Consider the following 19,707-nt stretch of genomic DNA (forward strand, 5'->3'; position numbering starts at 1 on the left):
ATTTCATCTAGTAAGTATTTAAAAGAATTTATGTTTGTTACAGTGCTGAATCAAATCTTTCCAGCCACCCCAAGCAGGGCTCTTTCCTATTCCATAATCTTGCCCTTGCTCTGAACATAGCTAAAAGTGATGTGGAATGATAGAACATATGATTTAAAGTGAAGATGATCCGGATTCATATACTTTCTCAGTTGCTTATACTCTCTGTGAACTTGATTTATTCATCTCCAAGATAAGGGAATTGGACTGAATGATCTCATAAGATTCTTTGTAGTTTTAAACTTTATTCATTTCCTTTGGATTATCTTTAGCATTTGTAGTTCTCTTCTCTCTGTCTCAGTAGGTTTTATGTTATTTTTATGGGTGACCTTCTACTCTGTTTCTCTCTTTTTAAAAATCATCCTCACTTATCTGCCTTCCCTTCTGTTCCTTGGTGCCTTGTTTATTTCTTTGTTTTGGTGGGAGCAATTGCAGAGTCACATAGCTAGTAAGTGTCTGAGGTCAGATTTGAATTCAGATCCTTGCCGGTGCTCAATCACTGCATCAATTTAAAAATCTGAGTTCTTTGATGAGCTTTCTGAGATGCCACATTAGACTTTTTACACTTCTGCTCTTTTTCTTCTTTAGATTCAATTATGATTATGTCACCAGAATCCTGTCTATGAGATCATCCCTCCCCCACCCCATCATTCTTAAGTTTGGTTTTAGAGCTTTGGATGTTGGAAACCTTCTCAGGTCTCTGCACTTCATGAAATGTCCTTTACCAAAGTTTAGAGTATGGTATATATCAGGTAATTCTTGGTGTTTCCTTATTTATGGTGAACTCAAGTCCAGAATAGCAGCTGCTTTTTTCACTTTCCAAAAAATGAAGTTGCCAGGAAGGCAACTTGAATGAAAAGCTACACTCTTCAGAAAAATGTCTAATAAGGTGCTTGGGTGGTAGAAGTTTCCTGTCTTGCTTATAGCCTGCTTTGACGCCAGTTTTGTTATCTTTCCAGGGATTCTTTGTTAGTGCTTGCAGCTGATTTTGAAGCCTATAGTACATTCCTATTCAAGACAATATTGTCTGTTTCTTTCTTGTCTGATCCTCATCCAGATATCCTGAACCGTATTTTGCCTTTCTCACAGTCAGGATTTGCACAAAGATGATACCTTCTTGATGCACACAGTGCTCCCCTGCTGCCAATTCTATTTAATCTGTCCCTTCTGGACAAAAAGAATGAAGGATTGGGTGTCCAAAAGTGACATGGCTGATTATTTTGATTGAGAGCCATAGCATCCCTTTATTCATCATTCCAGAAAAGGAGAGCGAGGCATCAGGCTAGCATTTCAGTCAAAAGAAAAATGGCTTTACATTGATAGCTTGAAAGGCCCATGATTTCATCAGTGTGGGTAATCCCTCCACCAAAGCAGATTGAAACTCTTCCAAGATTCATGAGTTGTGGTGGCCTGAGAAATTTATCACCCAGTAGCCAGCCTCATGGGGATGAGTTTTGCTGTTCTGAGTTGGGCTGGTCCTTGGATGACAAGCACAGAGTCTGATTCCAGACTCACTCTTGAAGCCCTTCCAGCATGGTGGGGTCTGCCAGAGCTTACATTCCATTGATATAACCCTTGGCAACCCTCCATGGCATGAGGAAACACCAAAGGGTGACTCTTTAGTAGAGGAAAAATAATAGATAAAAAATAACTATTTTGTGAAGTATAAATTTTGTTAAGTATCTCTGTTGACTTTTTCCTTGATTTAAAGAGAGGAGATGGAAAAAGCAAACTTCATTGTATGGAGAGAGATGAGTAGAAACCGACCAGTTTTATTGTTCCATAGATAAAGCGTCCTCTCATATTTAACCAAAAAAATAATCTGTGATCTGGAGTCTGTAAAAAATAATCTGTGATCTAGGGTCTGTAAAAAATAATCTGTGATCTGGGGTCTATAAAAATAATCTGTGATCTGGGGTCTGTAAAAATAATTTGTGATTTGGAGCTTATAAAAAAATAACCTGTGATTTGGGGCCTGTAAAACTTTCTCCCCCCTGTTTGTGAAGAGAAAATGAAACATATTCAGAAGTTTCTTTTCTCCTTTGGCCTTCCTCAATTTGTCAGAATCAGTGAGTATAGTCATCCATGGTTTCAAAAATGTTGACAGGATGAGATAAGAAGATGATCTAGAGTATGGTACAGAGCAGCATCACTTATCTGCCTCTCCTGGGAGAGGTGTGTCTATTGTGGGTCTCCAGCAATTATCCCCTTTGAAAAGAGCTCTGGGAAGCTGGGGACCTTTGATGCTCTTGAGTTAAGGACTTGTCTTTGGCAGCAACAGGGCTTGGCAATATTGGTGTATTTGAAATGTTTAGATTCCAGTGTAAATAGAGCCCTAGTCTATTGTATCCATTCCCTTGCTGCATGAACCTGCGCTGTTAAGATCGACCTGTTAAACATTTGATACTTGAAACTTAGGGTCTTGCCTTGATATAAGTAGGGCTGTCCTGATGGTTTGAATAAATAGAGTAGGAATCTAGTCTGTGGTGGTAATAGCTGGGGTGTTAATGTCCATCTGATACTCTGGTACTATCGGACCTTTGGAACTGGCAAGGAGCCAGTTGGAGGTGGGATGACCTCCCTTTTTATTTTTCTACAGGTTCTTAATTAGTCTTAATTCCCTGGACATTTATTTTCTCTCATACTCAGTTTCTTTGCCTGAAAAATGGGAATGAAAATAGCACGGTTCTCCCAAGGTTGCGCTGAAGATCAAATGTCATAATATGTCTATGATACTTTGCCAAACCTTAATGCACTATATAAATGTTATTGTTATCATCATCATCATCTTGTCTTTTTCTGTGATCCTTAGGTAAATGGTTCTATGACAATTGTCTACCCCGCTTTTGTTATTTTATATTTAATGCCTATGAATTACTGTATAGGCAGATAAAATAATTACTTTTTTGTATTTAAAGAAAAGTATTTGGCTTGTAGGTCTGATCTTTGTAAGCTCAGTTAAAGCGTCCTTGCTATAGTTCTAGCAGCAGATGATATACTAGCATGATATACATTTCAAATTCTGTTCCCCAAAGAGGATGATGCTAAATGATGATTCCTGTTACTATGTTTACTAATATTATTTTGGTCTGAACTTGTGCCTTTAATAATCTAGGGAGCTCCCTGTGTGGAAATCCCCTCCATACATTAAGCAGTCATAGGAGCAGTGATCTAGAAATACAAGGAATCTCAGAGACCATCATATTCAAATCCCTGATTTGATAGATAGGAATTTGAGACCAGGGGAGGTTGATGAAATGATTTGTCTAGATAATAAGTATTGGCAACCTAGGTCCTCCGACACTACCTCCTTCTGCTTGGCAATTTATATACTATAATTTAAAGTCTTAAAAGGGTTGTGTAGGGACACAGGAAGGGTTTGGCGGCTTGAGGGTGGTCACATAGCTAGAACTAAGCTAAGGCAGGATGGAAATATGCTCTATCATATCATGTTGGAACTGAGTCACAGGATCCTCAAGCTGGAAAAAGTTTTCAAGGTCATTTGCTTCAGCCTGAACAAGAAACTGAGTATCAGAAAAGCAACATGAATTGTCCAGGATCATGTTCAGAATCACCCATGGATTATAATAACCATGTGGCAAGGTGCTTTTGTAGGAATGTGGAATTTTTTGGGAAGTGGGGGGTTGTATAGTTGTGACAGGTTAAATAAAGAAAAAAACAAGAAAATTAAAAATTAATTGAAACATGATTGCTAAAAATTGTTTGTGGCAGCCCTTTTTGTAGTAGGTAGGAACTGGAAATTGAATGGATGCCCATCAGTTGGAGAATGGCTGAATATGTTATGGTACATGAATGTTATGGAATATTATTGCTCTGTAACAAACGACCAACAGGATGATTTCAGACAGGCCTGGAGAGACTTACAGGAACTGCTGCTGAGTGAAATGAGTATAACCAGGAAATCATTGTACATAGCAAGAAGATTATGTGATGATCAGTTCTGATAGATGTGGCTCTTTTCAACAGTGAAGTGATTCAGGACAATTCCAATGGTCTTGTGATGGAGAGAGCCATCTACACCCAGAGAGAGGATTGTGGATCACAGTATAGTATTTTCATCTTTTTGGGGGTTGTTTGCTTGGATTTTTTCTTTCTCACTTTTTTCCTTTTTGATCTGATTTTTTTGTGTGTGCAGCATGATAATTGTGGAAATATGTATAGAAGAATTGCACGTGTTTAACATATGGGGTTACTTGCCATCTAGGGGAAAAGATGGGGGGGAAAGAAAAGGAAAAAAATTTGGAACACAAGGTTTTATCGGAGTGGATGTTGAAAACTATGTATTTATTTTAAAAATAAAAAGCTTTTTTTTTTTTTTTTTTAAAGAAATAGTCTTGCTGATAGCAAAGTTACTAAAAAAAAAAAAAAAAAAAAGATGGGAATTGTGGGAAGAGGAAAAAGAATCTGAAACAATTGCCCAAAGAAGACAATCATCTTTGTTGCCTATGGCCATGTCAAGGGAGGCTTGTTTTCCTTTATCTTGTTGTACTTGTCTTATGTGATCATTTTTTATTCCTCAACAGAGAATTTTATTATTTTAAACTTGCCTTAATTATTAAAGCACAAATGGAACCATGGTCTACAGGGAGAATAAAGAAAAGCTGCAAAGGATCAAGGATGGATGACTGAAGAGACTTTTAAAAATAATTAGTGGAGAAGAGCTGCCTGGGGAAAAAGGATGACCCTTTTGATTTCTTTTAATAAGCTGATGCAAGAATTTTTTTTTTTTTTTTTTTGCTTTACTAAGCGTTTGCTACTTCTCAGCTCTTCAGTTAAGAACTGATAAAATTCAGCTCAGAGTCTATTGTTACTGAAAAAGAACTGTTAGGTAATCAGTAACAAACATATATTATGTATCTACTATATGTCAGGCTGTAATGACGGTGTTAGTACCCTGGATACCTTAGAATCAGCTGGAGTCAGGATAAGTAAAAGTCTTTATTCTTGGTCTTTTGGGGTCCCTGTCAGGAGATTAGATATAGGAATCTCCACACTTCCTTTCTCTCCACCACCAAAGAATGATCCTGCTTGTCCTGCTCCACCCTCTGATCTCTCTCACACTTCTCTGTCCACACCCACAGGTGCAGCCAGCATAGAATAGTTGGGCAGGGTCATCCTCCAACCATATGTTAATAGAGTATTGTCCAATTGGTAATTAGCTTTAAGTACTCCATTATTGAAGTGCATTTGCTCAGTTCCAGCCCTTTACATTTCCCACTTTCTTTTGTTTTAGAACACAGGTGATCATACCATCCCTGACTTCTCAGGGAGGTGAGAACCCCAAAAATGAGGTGATCACCCCCCCTGACATCTCAGGAAAGGAGATGAAAAGCACCAAAGGGAAGTGGGGATTGCTAGCGGGTTTCTGGGCTGAAGAGTCTTATTAGAGACAGGTATGCACAAACCCATCAGCATGGGAGGTATTACACAAGCACAACCATAGTCAGTGCAGGCTCGATATGGTGTAACAAACATGAATTGTACATGCAAATAGTGATATAACAAGCAATATAAATCAACATGATGTTGTAAAAGATTTTCAGAAGTCCTAGAAGGAGGACATGTAAATATCAGTCACACATATGCCTTCTTCAGCAGCCAAGAGATAGTCTAAAACCAATCTATTGTCTGTTGCTTCATGTGTCAGGGAATCCAAAGATCCCCGCAGGTTTTTGAAGTCCCACATCAGTCTTTTTATATATTAGGGAACCCAATGATTCTTGCAGGTTTTGAAGTCCTGCAACAATCTTATCATGTCTCAGAGAGTCCAATGATTCCTGAGGATTTTGAAGTCCAACATCAGGCAGTGTGCTAAACTTCAGAGATTAAAAAAAAAGAGGAACAGGTTCTACCCTCAAGGAGCTTACTATCTAATAGAGGAGAGCAGAAACTAAAAGGAATGAGTCTGGAGAAATTGGGTAAAATTCCAAAGCTGAAAAGAGAGACATTCTCTCTTTGACCTCTTTTCAATTTATTTAAGGAAAGAAAGAGCTAGTTGAATGAGGATGGGTATGTAAGTTCCCCACCAGAAGGTGATCTGCTTGAATTCAAAAAATCAGGCTCATTTCAATAAGCATTTACTAGTCAGATGTTAAGCTAAACATTGGGGAGAGAAGTTAGAAATAGAACAGTTCCTTAAGCTCAAGTCCCCCCAAAATTCAAGAGTCTGAGGTTCTTTTTTTGGGGGAACACAGGTGAGTAAATACAAAGTGAAGACTTACAGTAAGTCATTTTGAAGAAGAATACTAACCACCTGAGGGTCAGGGAAGAAGACTGCTGTGCTTGAACAGAAATTTGAAGAAAGCTAGGGCTTCAAAGGGGGCAGAAGTAAAGAAGGCTAGGAATCCATGCTGAGGGGCCAGTCTGTGCCATAGCCTCAGAAGCAGGGAAGAGGAGCCATATCCAGACTGAATTTTTGTGTTCTTGGCACCTAGAACAGTGCTTTGTACAAAGCTTAATGCTGTTGAATTGTTGAAAACAAAGTGATCAGATAATAAAGAATAAGAACAGTTGACATAGAAAAAGAAATGAAATAAGTGGATTTAAAAAAAATGGGAGGGAAGAAAGAAGCGTAAATGCCTTTCCCTTTCATTATAATTTTTTCTTTCAATACAATAAATAGGATTGTAGAGAAAGCAGAATTGCTGAGCAGACTCCCAATCAAGATTTGTGTGACACTCTGAAGCCACAGCTAAGTTCTGAGTGCATAGGAAAGGCCCAGCAAATAGTTGCAGAATTTTTCATTGAAGCTCATCATATCCAAATACATCCAAATTAGGTGTGGTCCTTTGGTTTGGCAGGTTTCCTGCAAGGTTGTGATCTGCTGAATCACGCCAAGTAAGAAAACAGATCCTGGGCCTCTGTCCAGTAGGGAAGTGGCCCCTTTGTGTCTTTTCTGGGTTCTTTTCCTATTTTGGGACATCGTCTGGCAGGTAGCTTTGGGACTATTTTTGAGAGCTCTAGAGAACAATTCTAAACCCAGCGGAAGCTTTCTGATACTCTGCCAACATTTGGAAGATGATTCTATAACTTTTGCTGGTATCACATTTAAGTGTGTTTAACAGTCGGCTGTATTTATAGCTCCTCAGTAAACTCAGGATGAATAACATAGTATTTCTGACAGCATATATTCCATGAGACCCATATGAGGGTTTGTTTATGTGGTATTTTTTGTGTTTCAAGTGCCAAATCTAGCAGTTTCTAGGCTAAGAACCATGAATCCATGTTTGCTTGCCTGCCATTTAATTCTCTGAAATCACATATCTTTTGGTTAATGGGTTGGCTCATTGCCACAGAGAGACTTATAAATGTGAATCAGTAATGATGAACCTGAGATTTCCTTGTATCTAATAGCATTGTCCCTACCTTTTTGGTGTGACTGGTTAGTTAGGGAAGATGGAAGCAGAAAGAAATGGATCTGCTCCTTTGAAGAGACAAGGGCAGGTTATCTAATCTTGAATTGTGGTTTGTAAGACACTTTAGAGATCACCTACTTGAACTCTTATTTTACAGATATGGAAACTAAGTCTCAGACAATGACTAGCAAAGTCACAAAGATAGTTGGCAAGCTCTCATACCTTTTCATCTTTTGGTTTCAAAGAAGAAAATGTTAAATACCAAAATTAAATACTGTCAGTTCTTTCAGAAAAAAGAAGAAATATGTAGTGAAAATAAGAGTACACTGTTGTCCTTTCTCTCAGGAAGGATCATCTGATGTGGATCATGTGTATGAAGCCAACTGAATTACCACTTGTATATTTAAAGAAGGCAGCTATTCTCTACATCCTGCTCAGTAAAAGAGGATGCTCAGCAAATGAATCCCAAGTTAGCTAGTAGGAACAATAGAAAACCTCATATGAAACTTTTGTTGACTTATTGATAAGGTCTTTTAGGCCTTGGTCAATATTAAGTCAATATTAAGTTTGGACTAATCATAGGAGATAAAGCCAGTGACCAATGAGATCATTCAGGTCAGCTTTATTTTGATGTATTTGTGGTTGAAAAACTTCCCATTCCTTAATTTTAACTATGGCATCTTTGGGATGTCTTTTAGTTATTACCAGCTGATAGAATATTAGAGGTAGCCAATCAATAAGCTACAAATGTCTGTCCAGAGGTTTTGGTGGCCTTCTGTTCAGGAACAGCTGGCTCAGTTACACATTTAGAAAGGCAAAGATTCTGAGCCTTTTCTTTCTTTGGCAATCTGATGAAATGATGGATCCTTTTTCAGACTAAAGTTTTAAAATGTATAAGCTAAAATACATAGTGTTATATCTATCATCTTTTCTTCTGTGACACTGTCATTGCACTGCTATCTTATTACCCCTATATAATAAAAATTCATAATCATCTTTTTGTTGGACTGAAAAAACTTACTTGTTTTTGAAATTCATACGTGTATTAAATTTGTTTTAAGTGAAAAACGGGTTCTTATTTTGATTGATTCAGAATCTAGCACTTTTGAAAATAATAGCTTTTCAAAAGTATTTTTTAATAGACAAATGGTATTTGTAAGAATGCTTTGCTAGACTTGATTGTTGGCTGGTAAATCTGTAAAATCTTTAAAATCAAAACCACAGCTGACTGAGGATCATCCAGCACCTCAGAAGTAAACTTCTATGCCTGACCTCAAAGGTCAGCCCTTCAGAATCTGATCTCTCACTTCCTATTCTTTTGCTCTTCTCCCTACTTTCCAAACATGCCCTCTGCCCTAGCCTGACCATTTTTTTCTCTTGTCCCACATGTTTATTCCCACCTTTCTTTCTTTGTCTCTACCCCCATATCTTCATTCATTTTATTTGAATCTTATGAAAACATTGATATTTTTTGATTTTGCATCACTGACATTTTAAAATGTATTATTCTCTTTTCCCATTTCAGAATCTTCTCTAAAAACAAGGAATAAAAAGAGGAAAAACAAACTGTAATAGATCACCAACTTTAAAAACTCAACAACATACCTAAAAAGTTTGACATTTCTCATGTTTTTTAATTAAATTTTTATTTTTTATGAATATACATTTGGTTTCTTTTCTTCCCACTTTCCCCATCCATAGAAAAAGAAAATCAAGATTAAAAACAAAACTTCATAACAAATATGCATAGTTAAACAATAATGAATTCTCACATTGGCTGTATCCAGAAAGTTGCATACTTTTCGGTATCTTGATTCCATTATCACTCTGCTGGCAGTGAGGAGTATAGATTATCATTGGTCCCTTGGAATGTCAGTGATGATTGCATATCAGAGTTCTTCACTAATAATTTTTTAATGTTACAAGCTTTTAATCATCAAACTGGTTTTATCTCTGCAAAAAAGGAAGAAAGTACCTTCTTATTAACTCTTTTTGGGGCTAAACTTCGGGTCATTATAATTTCATAGCTTTCAATTTCACTTGTTTTGTTGTTATTTCCATTTATACTGTGATCACTGGGCATATTGTTTTCCTGGTTCTGCTTAATTATTTTGCTCAAATATGAATTTCTTTGGTGAGTCTTTCCAAGCATGAGTTGTTTATTGATTAAGTTTATACATACTGCATCAGTTCACTAAAATCTTTCCATGTTTCCTTCATGTTGTTCCATTACATTCAAATAACACAGATTTTTTTAAAGCTATTCTCTAGTTGAAGGGGATCTATTTTATTTTTAGTTATTTACCACTATAAAAAGAGCTGCTATAAATATTTTTGTTTATATTATGCCTTTCTTTTTATTTTTGACCTCCTTTGGGTGGGTGCTTAGGAGTAGAATATCTTGGTCAAGGGGTATGGACAATTTAATCACTATATTCCTATAATTACAAATTATTTTTCAGAATTCTTGGACTAGTTTATAGTTGCACTAACAAAGCATTGGTGTCCTTGGTGAACCACAGATCTTGTCATCATTATTATTTCTACTAGTTGCAAAATGTAATCCCTGAGCTATTTTGATTTGGATTGGTCTTATAAATGATTTGGAGGATACTTTTATGTAATTATTAACTTAGTGTTTTCTTTTTGAGCATTTTTTTTTTTTGCTCATAGTCTTTGACAACCATTTTTAATGCTGATATTTTCTGCTGCCAATTCATTAGAGATATTAAAAAACAAAGATTTTTTTCCAGTCACCTGCTTCCCTTTTAATTGTCATCATATTAACCTTTTTCTTGAAAAAGCTTTTTAATTTCATTTACTTGTAGCTTATGAAAAATATGTATATTATTTTTTAACAAAGTAGTAAAAGACATTGTCTGTTTTTCACAGCCTCTTCTGGACTTCTTTTCTGTGTCTTTATCAAAGTTTTATTATGGTGGCATTCTCTGGCAGATACATATATTATAGAGGAGGAGGAAAAAAGTGGGTGAAGACAGAGTAGGTGAAGATTTAACTAATGGGGCACAGAATTCTACTTGTACTAAGTCCAGTTAGTCTCTAAAGAGAAAATATAACTGCCAAAATTCTGTCTCTTAATGTTTTATTTCCATATTTACCACACCCTTGGGGGAAGCCGTTTCTGGCAGAGCCAAGTTCAAGTTAGTGTTTGGCGGCTTAGGTTGATCTGGGGGCTGTCCAGTAGTCCCTTGTCTAGAATTTTTTCTCTCATTGGCTTGTCCTACTGCCTGACCTTTCAGCATTAGAGATTCATGCCTTTGAAGTTTAAAGGTGTTTTTTTTTGGTTTTATTTTGTTTTTGTTTTTGTTTTTTTTGTATTTTGTACCAAAATGAAATGAAAGTACCTTTGAGAGCAGATAACGCCTTAGACTGTTATATGCTATTTAAGGAGATAGTGACAAAAGAAATGAAATCTAGAGTCTGAAGCAGTAGGAAAGCACAGGGACAAATATCCAGGAGGTGAGAAACTGGAAGGGGTAAAAGAGAATAGGAAAAAGGAGGAGGAAGGACACAGAAGATTTAAAAAAACAAAACAAAACAAAATTTTACTTTTTGCCTGAGACCAGCTTTGCCTTTCAAAATTGTGTTTCACCCATGTTAGCCTTAGGATCTGTAGACATAGACCACTAATAATGCCACCCCCTCCCCTTTTTTCCCCTTTGGTAGAAGGGATATGTGGGGAGAAGAATGGGTGAATATTTCATTAGTTATGGAAAAAAAGGTTCATCACAATATAACTAGTCAGTGATGATCAACAATTTATTATTGACCTACATTGACTGAATAATCCTTCATTTGTGGGGCTCTAGTTTTGGGCTTCATTTGTATTATATTTTGCAATGTTAAATGTTAAATTTCTTGTTTTGTGGTGGCAGAAGGGAACAGTATACTTAGGGATATCATCTGTTTTCATTCTCATTTCAGACTGGTTTCTTCCTTTTTTTTTTTTTTTTTTTTCCTTTTTGTCCCTCCTTTCCTTTAAACAAAACTGCAGAAATATCTGCTGAGTGATGTTGATAGGCAGAACAAACACACCACCCATTTCTTAGTAAAGGCTCATTTCTTAACAAAAGATTGCAAGTCTAAGGACTCTCTTGTTCTATTGTACATTGCTGTGTATATGAAGAGAATGATCCCGTCCAATAGTGTAGCCATAGTCAAATGAGGTGTCATCAAAATTTTATTTAATGTACAATTTCAGAAAGAAAACTTGAATGTTGACTTTGCCTGTTACCTTCATGATCTCTCTTCAAGCTTTCTTTCATGAACATGTACGTCTTTTATACTTTTATACTTGGGTTCACAGAATCGAGAAGGGTCAGAGGGACTCATAGTGACCATCTGGACCAACCTTTTCATTTTACCAGTGGAATTTTCAAGTTCTTACAAACCTAACCTCCTTTCACTTTGACAAAGAATGGTTCTGGGCAGATTGCATTCAATGATATTTGGAGAAATCCATTGCTTTTTGAAAACAGGAGTATTAATGTAGTAAGAATATAGAATAAAGATAAGCTATGGTCATTTTGGAAAAATTTCAGCTTAAAGCCAAAATGCAAATTATTGCTTACTTAAATGGAATTAATTTAATCAGATCACTCTTTTATTTGAAGGGTTTAGTTTTGACAATTATAGAAGAGGTAATAGGCTATAGTACAGATTGCATTAGGCTTGGAATCAGAGGATACCACTTAAATCTTAGCTTTTCCATTTACTCTGTGTGTGTGTGTGTGAACTTGGAAAAATCATTTAACTTTCTGGGCCTTAGTTTCCTCACTATAAAATGAGAAGTTTGGGCAGAATCTCTAAGAACCCTTTCAGTTCTAATTCTGTCATTTCTGCTTACAAGAGTAACTCCTACACAGCCCAGTTAGTCAGAGAAGATGTATACAAAGAAAGGAGATGAATACAGCTAAGATGTTAAGAGAAGGAAAAAACAGGAGCATGCATTTAATGCTGAAACTCCCACCTCCACTCCTCTCCTCACAAATTATAGGTCATGAGATCATAGAGCTAGAACTCAGTGGTACTTCAGAGACTGTCTGATGCAGTTTCCTTATTTTGTGGGGAAGATCTCATGACTTACCCAGTCACATAGAGGGGAGAGAGAGGGGAGGGAGAGGGAGAGGGAGAGAGAGAGGGAGAGGGAGAGGGAGAGGGAGAGGGAGAGAGAGAGAGAGAGAGAGAGAGAGAGAGAGAGAGAGAGAGAGAGAGAGAGACAGAGAGACAGACAGACAGACAGACAGACAGACAGACAGACAGACAGACAGACGGAGAGAGACAGAGAGAAACAGAGATAGAGAAAGAAAAAGAGAGAGGGAGAAGGAGGAGAGAGAGGGAGGGAAAGAGAGGGAGAGGGAGAGAGAAACAGAGAGAGAGGGAAGGAAAGAAAGGGAGGGAGGGAAAGAAAGGGAGGGAGAAAGAGACAGAGAGAGAGAGAGAGAGAGAGGGAGGGAGGGAGGGAGGGAAGGAGAAAGAGAGAAGGAGGGAGGGAGGATTTAAATTCAGGTTCTCTGACTTCACATATATTTCTTATTCTACTAGATCCCACAAGTTCTAGGCAATGTTTTTCTAGGAAGCTAGGATAAAGAAATAAAGATACCCTTCTCAGAGTTGTGTTAGACTATTGCTGCTGAATGTATTAAAATTCCTGGTTAGGAAGAAAGCTGAGCCTCTCTCACGTCGCAGAATGAAGGAGAACTCAGCAAAAGAAAGATCTTGTGAGCCAGCCTGCCAGATTCAGGGAGGGACAATATGACTTCTGAACTTCCCTACAAGCCCCCCCCTCAAAAAACAAACAAACCCCAAAACAAACCACCCTCAACACTGAATTTTGAACACCTTTTACCCCAAATTCTTCTATGTGTGGGTATGTATAGGTGGATCTATAGATATAAAACTGCAAGAAAGAGAGGCTCCATTGTTCATCCTTTATTTTCTCATGTTTGGGCTATAGTAGAAGTATTCTTTGTTCCTCCATCATAGCTCTATGTTTCAGCTTGACCTTGAAATCATTTGTAGCTTTTCTATGTAAGCATTAGTTTGATGTGTAAAAGGTTATTTTCGAGTAGGTGTCATCTTCAAGCACTGGAGGAGGGAGAAATGGAGGGAGGTAGTTTCTGAACCATGTTTAACAGATTCTGAACTGGAAATTGTAGTCTGATGCATCATTTTTTTGCTGGGTCAAGGATCTTTTCATCTAACCAAAGGTTCAATAATCAGAATTATGCTCAACTGGGTGGTGGGGAAAGGAGTCTCTCTTGAGGAAGGAAAATAATAGGTTTTTCCAAGAAGTTTTGCACCACGAGCTCCAAGAGATATTTTACCTAATTCATGCCACTAATAGATATCCATTTGGGACTCAGTAATTGGATGAGTCCCTCAGGACCATTATTATAACTTCAGTGTGTCTTTCATGTCCAGTTCAGTAAGCAGCAGGTTATCAGTGTCTGCTTTGGGAAGAAAGCCTTCAGAATTCTTATCTTACTATTGTGTTATCATCTTCTTATATTAAGGATGGCACGTTTCATTTTTTCTGGTATGAACAAGTCTGGAAAAAACACAATTTTAAGAAGCAGAAATCAATGTGTTCAAGGTAGCAATAATTCATTCTGACAGAGTTTTGAAAAAGTTTTTGAGAAAGCAAGATATTATTCCTAGATCTAGACCTAAGAAGAATTCACAGGACTTTAGGTGGGCCTAGGAGACTAAGGGAGATCATAATGTGTAGATAACTTTGTTTTACCTGTGCCTTATGTACATGATAAAGTTGTAAGTTAGTGGAGGTCAGAAACTATGAATTTGTATTATATATAAAGCATTTTACCAAATTTTGCAGGGGTTATAAAGAATTCTGAGATATGGTAATGTATTCCTAAATAGTTTATAAGGCTAGATAGGATAGAATAGATAAACATGCAAAGTTAACCAGTAGTACAGGCAGTGAATAACAATTGCAAATAAGTGTTACTCACTATGTATGTCTCAGAGGAATTCTGAGGCTAGGTGAGAAATGGCAGTCCTGACTGGGTAATATTAGCAAAAGCCTCATATTTTATTGAGGTTTGAACTGGGTGTTAGGGGAGTAGAAGCTTTCAGAAAGGTAGAGAATTGAGGAGGTTTGGGCATAGTAAGGGACTGGAACAGGGGTATTTGAAAAGCCCACCCGTTGGAAAACTCCCATAAGTATCTGGGGGATATGGAATGGATCAGTGTAACTACAAGAGAGGGTTCATGGAGGAAGGTAGTGGTGATGTAATATGACTTTGTTGGTCCCCTAATTTTAGGGGGAGGGCTTCTGTTCTGGCAATCTTATCTGATTCCAAAGCCCTCTAGCTTTGCACCTTCCCTCCCCAGCCTAGGAATGCTATTATTCTGACAATCTGCCTGATTCTCCAGACTACTCCTCAATTCATTAGTGATTGGTAATCTTATCAGTAATAATCTGGTTAACAAGAATCAAATTTCCTCCACCACTCTTTCCTACTATGAGCGGGATAATTAGCATATCTATGATTGGAAGCTAGATAAATGTGACTCCTTCTGTTTCTCTGCTGGATTCTCTTAGAAATTCAAGCCCGCTTTTGTAATGACGTTATAATTACAATAAACTGCCCCTTTATTAGAATATGGGTTCAAGCTTGTCTCTTGAGACACCTCATGACTCCAGTCTGTGACCCCAAATTTTTGGGGTCTCCTTCCCAACCTCCACAGTGGGAAATAAAACTGGAAAGATAGACTGAGGATTCATGTCAAAGTTTTTGAACTTAATTCTGGGGCTTTGAGTAGTTACTGAAGACTATTTGAGGGTGCAGAGGGAGAGGGGTGTAATGAAAAGTGTTTTAGGAAAGCTGACCTAGCTTTGATGTATAAGAAGGTTTGGGGAGGAGAGAGCTGGAACTGGGAAATCATTTTGATTGCCATCATGCTTCTTACCTCCTCCCTCTACTAGCTGATAAATAGTTGCATTTAATTGACTTGCAGCAATAGAGAGATGGATGAAAGTGTAATATTTCCTTCCCTTGTGCCTTTTTTAAAAAATTGGGCTTAACATAAATTGTATACTGTGCTCATTATCTATTCAGAGGAAAATTGTGGCCTTGCTATTTGAAGAAATGTGATGGTGAGTCAGTTCCTAAAGCTTTAAAAGAGCAGCGAATTGGCAGCTGTTGAGGAAGTCTGTTCCCATGATAATGTGTTCCTAGCCCATTCATCTTTTATTCCCTGTGCCCTCTTGAACCTGGGGTTCCTTAAACATTTACCTAGGATGCAGGAGAGGTGCTGTCCTTGAAGTCCTCCTGCTAATGTTTCATTTCTCTGCAGTCGTTATTCCCATCTTCTTCCTCTCTTTGCCTTCCTCTGTAAAGATGTACCTGGATGGGAGAGCCATTCTCAGCAATCTGGAGCTGAGTCCTCGCATTTCTGGACACAGAAAGACCCTACAAACAGCAGGATTTGGAGTTTACTTTGACTTTTTAGAGGGCAGTCTTCTACTTCAGGGAATAATTTGAGTATTTGCTGGAGAAGAAGAGGGAATCAGTTGGGTCTCAATATCAGCTCATCTTGGTTTTCTGAACACTTCCTATTTTGTACATTTCTGAGTAACCTTTTAATTCATGGTAGCCAGTAGACCACGTAGTTTAGAGGGCATCTCTAAACTTGCTCGAAAGGTTTTCAGGCTTAAGAATTGAAGGCTGTAAATGTTCTTTAGGCCTCTCCAGATTGCTTTTGTGGACCTGCCTTGAAGTTTTCAGAACTCTCCATTCTCTCCCTCTCCCCCCCAAAAAAGGTTAGCTTGTTAAATAGCTCCTTTTACTTGGTAAAACCTCACAGCTTACTTGTAAAGATATGTTAATGATGAGAATGTTGAAATAGTGAGAAATGCCCAAGCTGCCCTGATTAAATTAACATTTCATTTTAGACCATCTTAGAAAGAAGTGCACACTGTGAAAGAGCCCAAATAATTGTGATTCAAATTATTTAACAAAAGCTCTTATTTGATCGCATCCTTGAACAGCTCCGATTTTTAAAGTGTCATAATTTCAAAGAGAAAGAAAGAACCCCAAGTCATGCTAGTTAGCTCTTAGGTTGATTGATTTCAGAACTACATTTTAATTTTAAATGGATGAGGCACAGAGCCAAGAAAACAGAATTGAGTGTTATTTACATCAGGGCCTGGAGTATGTTGAATGCTTTTCTAACTTGGAGAAGGCAGTGGGGTTCTCCCAGAGACAACATGAGGCAGTGGAGAAGAACTGGTCTCTGCATCAGAAAACCTGAATTTATAATCCTACTTCCACCCCTTACTGCTAAGTCGTTGAAGCTCTCCTGCCCTTCATTTTTTTATGTATAAAATATGGGGCTTGGAATAGAAGACTTGGTTTCCAGCTCCAAATGGTGTCTTGAGGATTTGCTTTTGCATTGACACCAGGGGAAGGGAGTTAACCAACTACTTGGAGGACCGTGTTTGTGTGAACCACCAGATGGAACTCCCTTTAAGAATTACTGCAGCTGGCTTCCACTGAGCTCACCCACAGCTCCGTACCTCCATCTTTCTGGAAGGCCATCCTGCACTGCCATATTTAGTCTTTCCCTGGGAAGGTCAAGTTGAGAGCCAGCCGCTTGACCTTGCTTCCTTCCATCTTGCTACATCCTCTCTCTTGCTGCATTGAGCAAACTAATCAAATTAATACTACCATTGTGTGGGGAAAGGATATGGCTCTTTGGTTGCCTCTAGAACAGTCCTCCATTTCTGTTACTCCCTAGAATAAAACTCCCTCCCTGGTTCTACACACAAACACACATACACAGAATGTTTATGTTGTCTATATGAATAAATATGTACATATATGGGTATGTATATGAGTATATATCCACCCCCCACACAATGTGTTTATGTGTATATATGAGTAAATATGTACATATATGCATATACATGAGCATACATCCACCCATACATACATTGTGTGTATATGCATAGATATGAGTAAATATGAATATGTATGTGAACATACATCTACTCATACACACACACTGTGTGCATATATGAATGAATATGTACCTGTATGGATGCATATATATATATATATATATATATATATGCATATATCCACCTATATACACACATTGTGTGTATATGCATATATATGAGTAAATATGAATATGTATATGAACACATACACTCATACAATATGCTGTGTGTATATATGAATAAATATGTATACACGTACATGAGCATATTTCCACCCATACACACACATTGTGTGCATATATGAATGAATGCATACATATATGGTATGTGTGTGTGTGTATCCACCCATATACACACACCTTGGGTATATATGTGTATATATGAGTAAACTTGTACAAATACGAGTATGTATATGAGCATCCATCCATACATACACACATATAAACACTATGTGTTTATATGAGTAAATATGTCTATACATGGGTATGGCTATGAGCATCCATCCAACCATATACACCAACAAATACTATGAGTAAATATGTCCATGTATGCGTATGTTTATGAGCATCCAAACATCCATACACACACTCTGTGCATATGTGTATGTGAGTAAATATGCATATATGAGTATATGCATAAGCATACATAACACACACACACACACAGGTTTCCTTTTTTAAATCAAAAACCCCTTACGGGCAGGAACTGTCTCTTGTGAATTTGTATTTTTAGGACTTAGCATAATATCTAGCATATAATAAATGCTTTAAGGGCAGTATTGAGCAAGTTATTTTTTTAAACCTCTACTAAACATACGTCAACCATTGTTTTTTCTCTGCTTCTCCAATTTGCCTTTCCTAGCTTTCTTTGTTTAATAGGTCTGGAGATTTCCTCAAGTGATTAATATTTAACTAATGACTAGACCTTCTAATGACTAGGGGTTTTAATCTTTTTCTCTATCCTCTGGGTTACAAATGGATTACTTTCCAAAAAATTAGAGAGAAGTTGCTGAATGAAATGAAAAAGTGAAAGGTAATAAGTTAAAGTTCCTGGAGTTTGAGTAAGCCATATGCAGGTGTGCTAGTCTGAACTTTTTGGCTTCCCTTTTTCTTATGCTCTGTCTTTTCAAGTCATCTCTGAGACATATGATCCCAAAGGTCCCTGTGCCAGATAATCAAAAGATTGGGGAAGAGAAGACTCTGTGTGGCCAGTGATGATCATTTATTTTGATGGCTCTAGATGTAATATTCACATCTAAACTTATAATCAGGTGTAACCTCTGAGGTTTAGTGCATTAGGAGATAGGTAACCAAAGTTTCTGAAGTCAGGTGCCTTCAGTATGTCTTTTCTTAGTGACCTCCTCCATTTGCTTTCCAGGACTTTCCCAGAGTGTGTGTGTGTGTGTCTGTATGTGTGTGTACATAACAAAGACTAATCACCTCCTAAGTTTAGGATCCAAATTCAGAACTCAGGAAGGATGAAAGATCATCCAAAGAAAGAGAAAGGATACTCCCTAGATAGATGTAAAGTGCTACATTGCTTTCTTTAAATATCCTTTTATTGTGTGGCATCCAGGGAAATCCCTCTTTCTGTTTACTATAATCACCTGAGGGCACTCAGCCTTGCATTGCTCATCTCTTTTGTGCTTTCAAAATTTAGATTGTGCAGGGGAGGCACTTCCATCTGTACCACAAGACAGTCATCTCAACAAGTAATGCATGATGATTTAAAAAAGTCTCCATTTTCACTTTTCTCCTCTTTAAAATGAAGGAGTTGGACCCAATGAACTTTCCATTTCTTTCAAGCTCTAATTCTATGAGCCCATGATCCTCTTTGAAGTATTGTTGTAATTTATAGTTTGCTTTTACTTACATGTAATTTCAAGAAGCTCTGTAGATCACTGGAATTTCTTCCTTAGAAAATTGAATAAAGCCCTATGAATGAGATTACAGAGTAATGATATAAATTGTCCTCATAAATAAAAATCATAGGATCATTGGATTTAGAGCTTGAAAAGGACTTTAGGGATCACCTAGGGAGAAGATTGAGACCCAAGGAAGTTAGATGAATTTCCTAGGGCGTATTGGTCTAGTAAGTAGCAGAACTCTGATTTCAAATCTCATGCTGTTATTGTCCCTTTCTTTATAAAGAAATGTGAAGATGAAAGTGCCTTGTAAACTTTAAAGCACCTAGATATAGGAAATTTAATCACTTTTAAAAGTTTTGGAAATAGTCTTATAAATTCTTCTCCCCTTCACCCCTGCATTTTATCATTCCCACCCAGTGTTTCTTTGGGGAAAT

The 19,707-nt window shown here is 37.4% G+C and overlaps 1 protein-coding gene across 3 annotated transcripts in view; it reads left to right on the top strand.

Annotated features, from left to right (window-relative positions):
- The window catches only part of CCNY (cyclin Y), a 256,186-nt gene that overhangs the window by 66,518 nt on the left and 169,961 nt on the right, over positions 1 to 19,707 (top strand). The window contains exon 1 of one of the 3 annotated variants that reach the window (XM_074267116.1): positions 706 to 791. The exons of the other annotated variants lie outside the window; for them this stretch is intronic. Coding sequence (XP_074123217.1) covers positions 749 to 791 — 43 coding nt within the window. The 5' untranslated portion in view covers positions 706 to 748. Of the gene's footprint in view, positions 1 to 705; positions 792 to 19,707 lie in introns of those variants that run through there. 3 annotated transcript variants of the gene reach the window in all.

Source organism: Sminthopsis crassicaudata, chromosome 5, assembly GCF_048593235.1.
Source record: "Sminthopsis crassicaudata isolate SCR6 chromosome 5, ASM4859323v1, whole genome shotgun sequence".
Classification (NCBI taxonomy): Eukaryota; Metazoa; Chordata; class Mammalia; order Dasyuromorphia; family Dasyuridae; genus Sminthopsis; species Sminthopsis crassicaudata.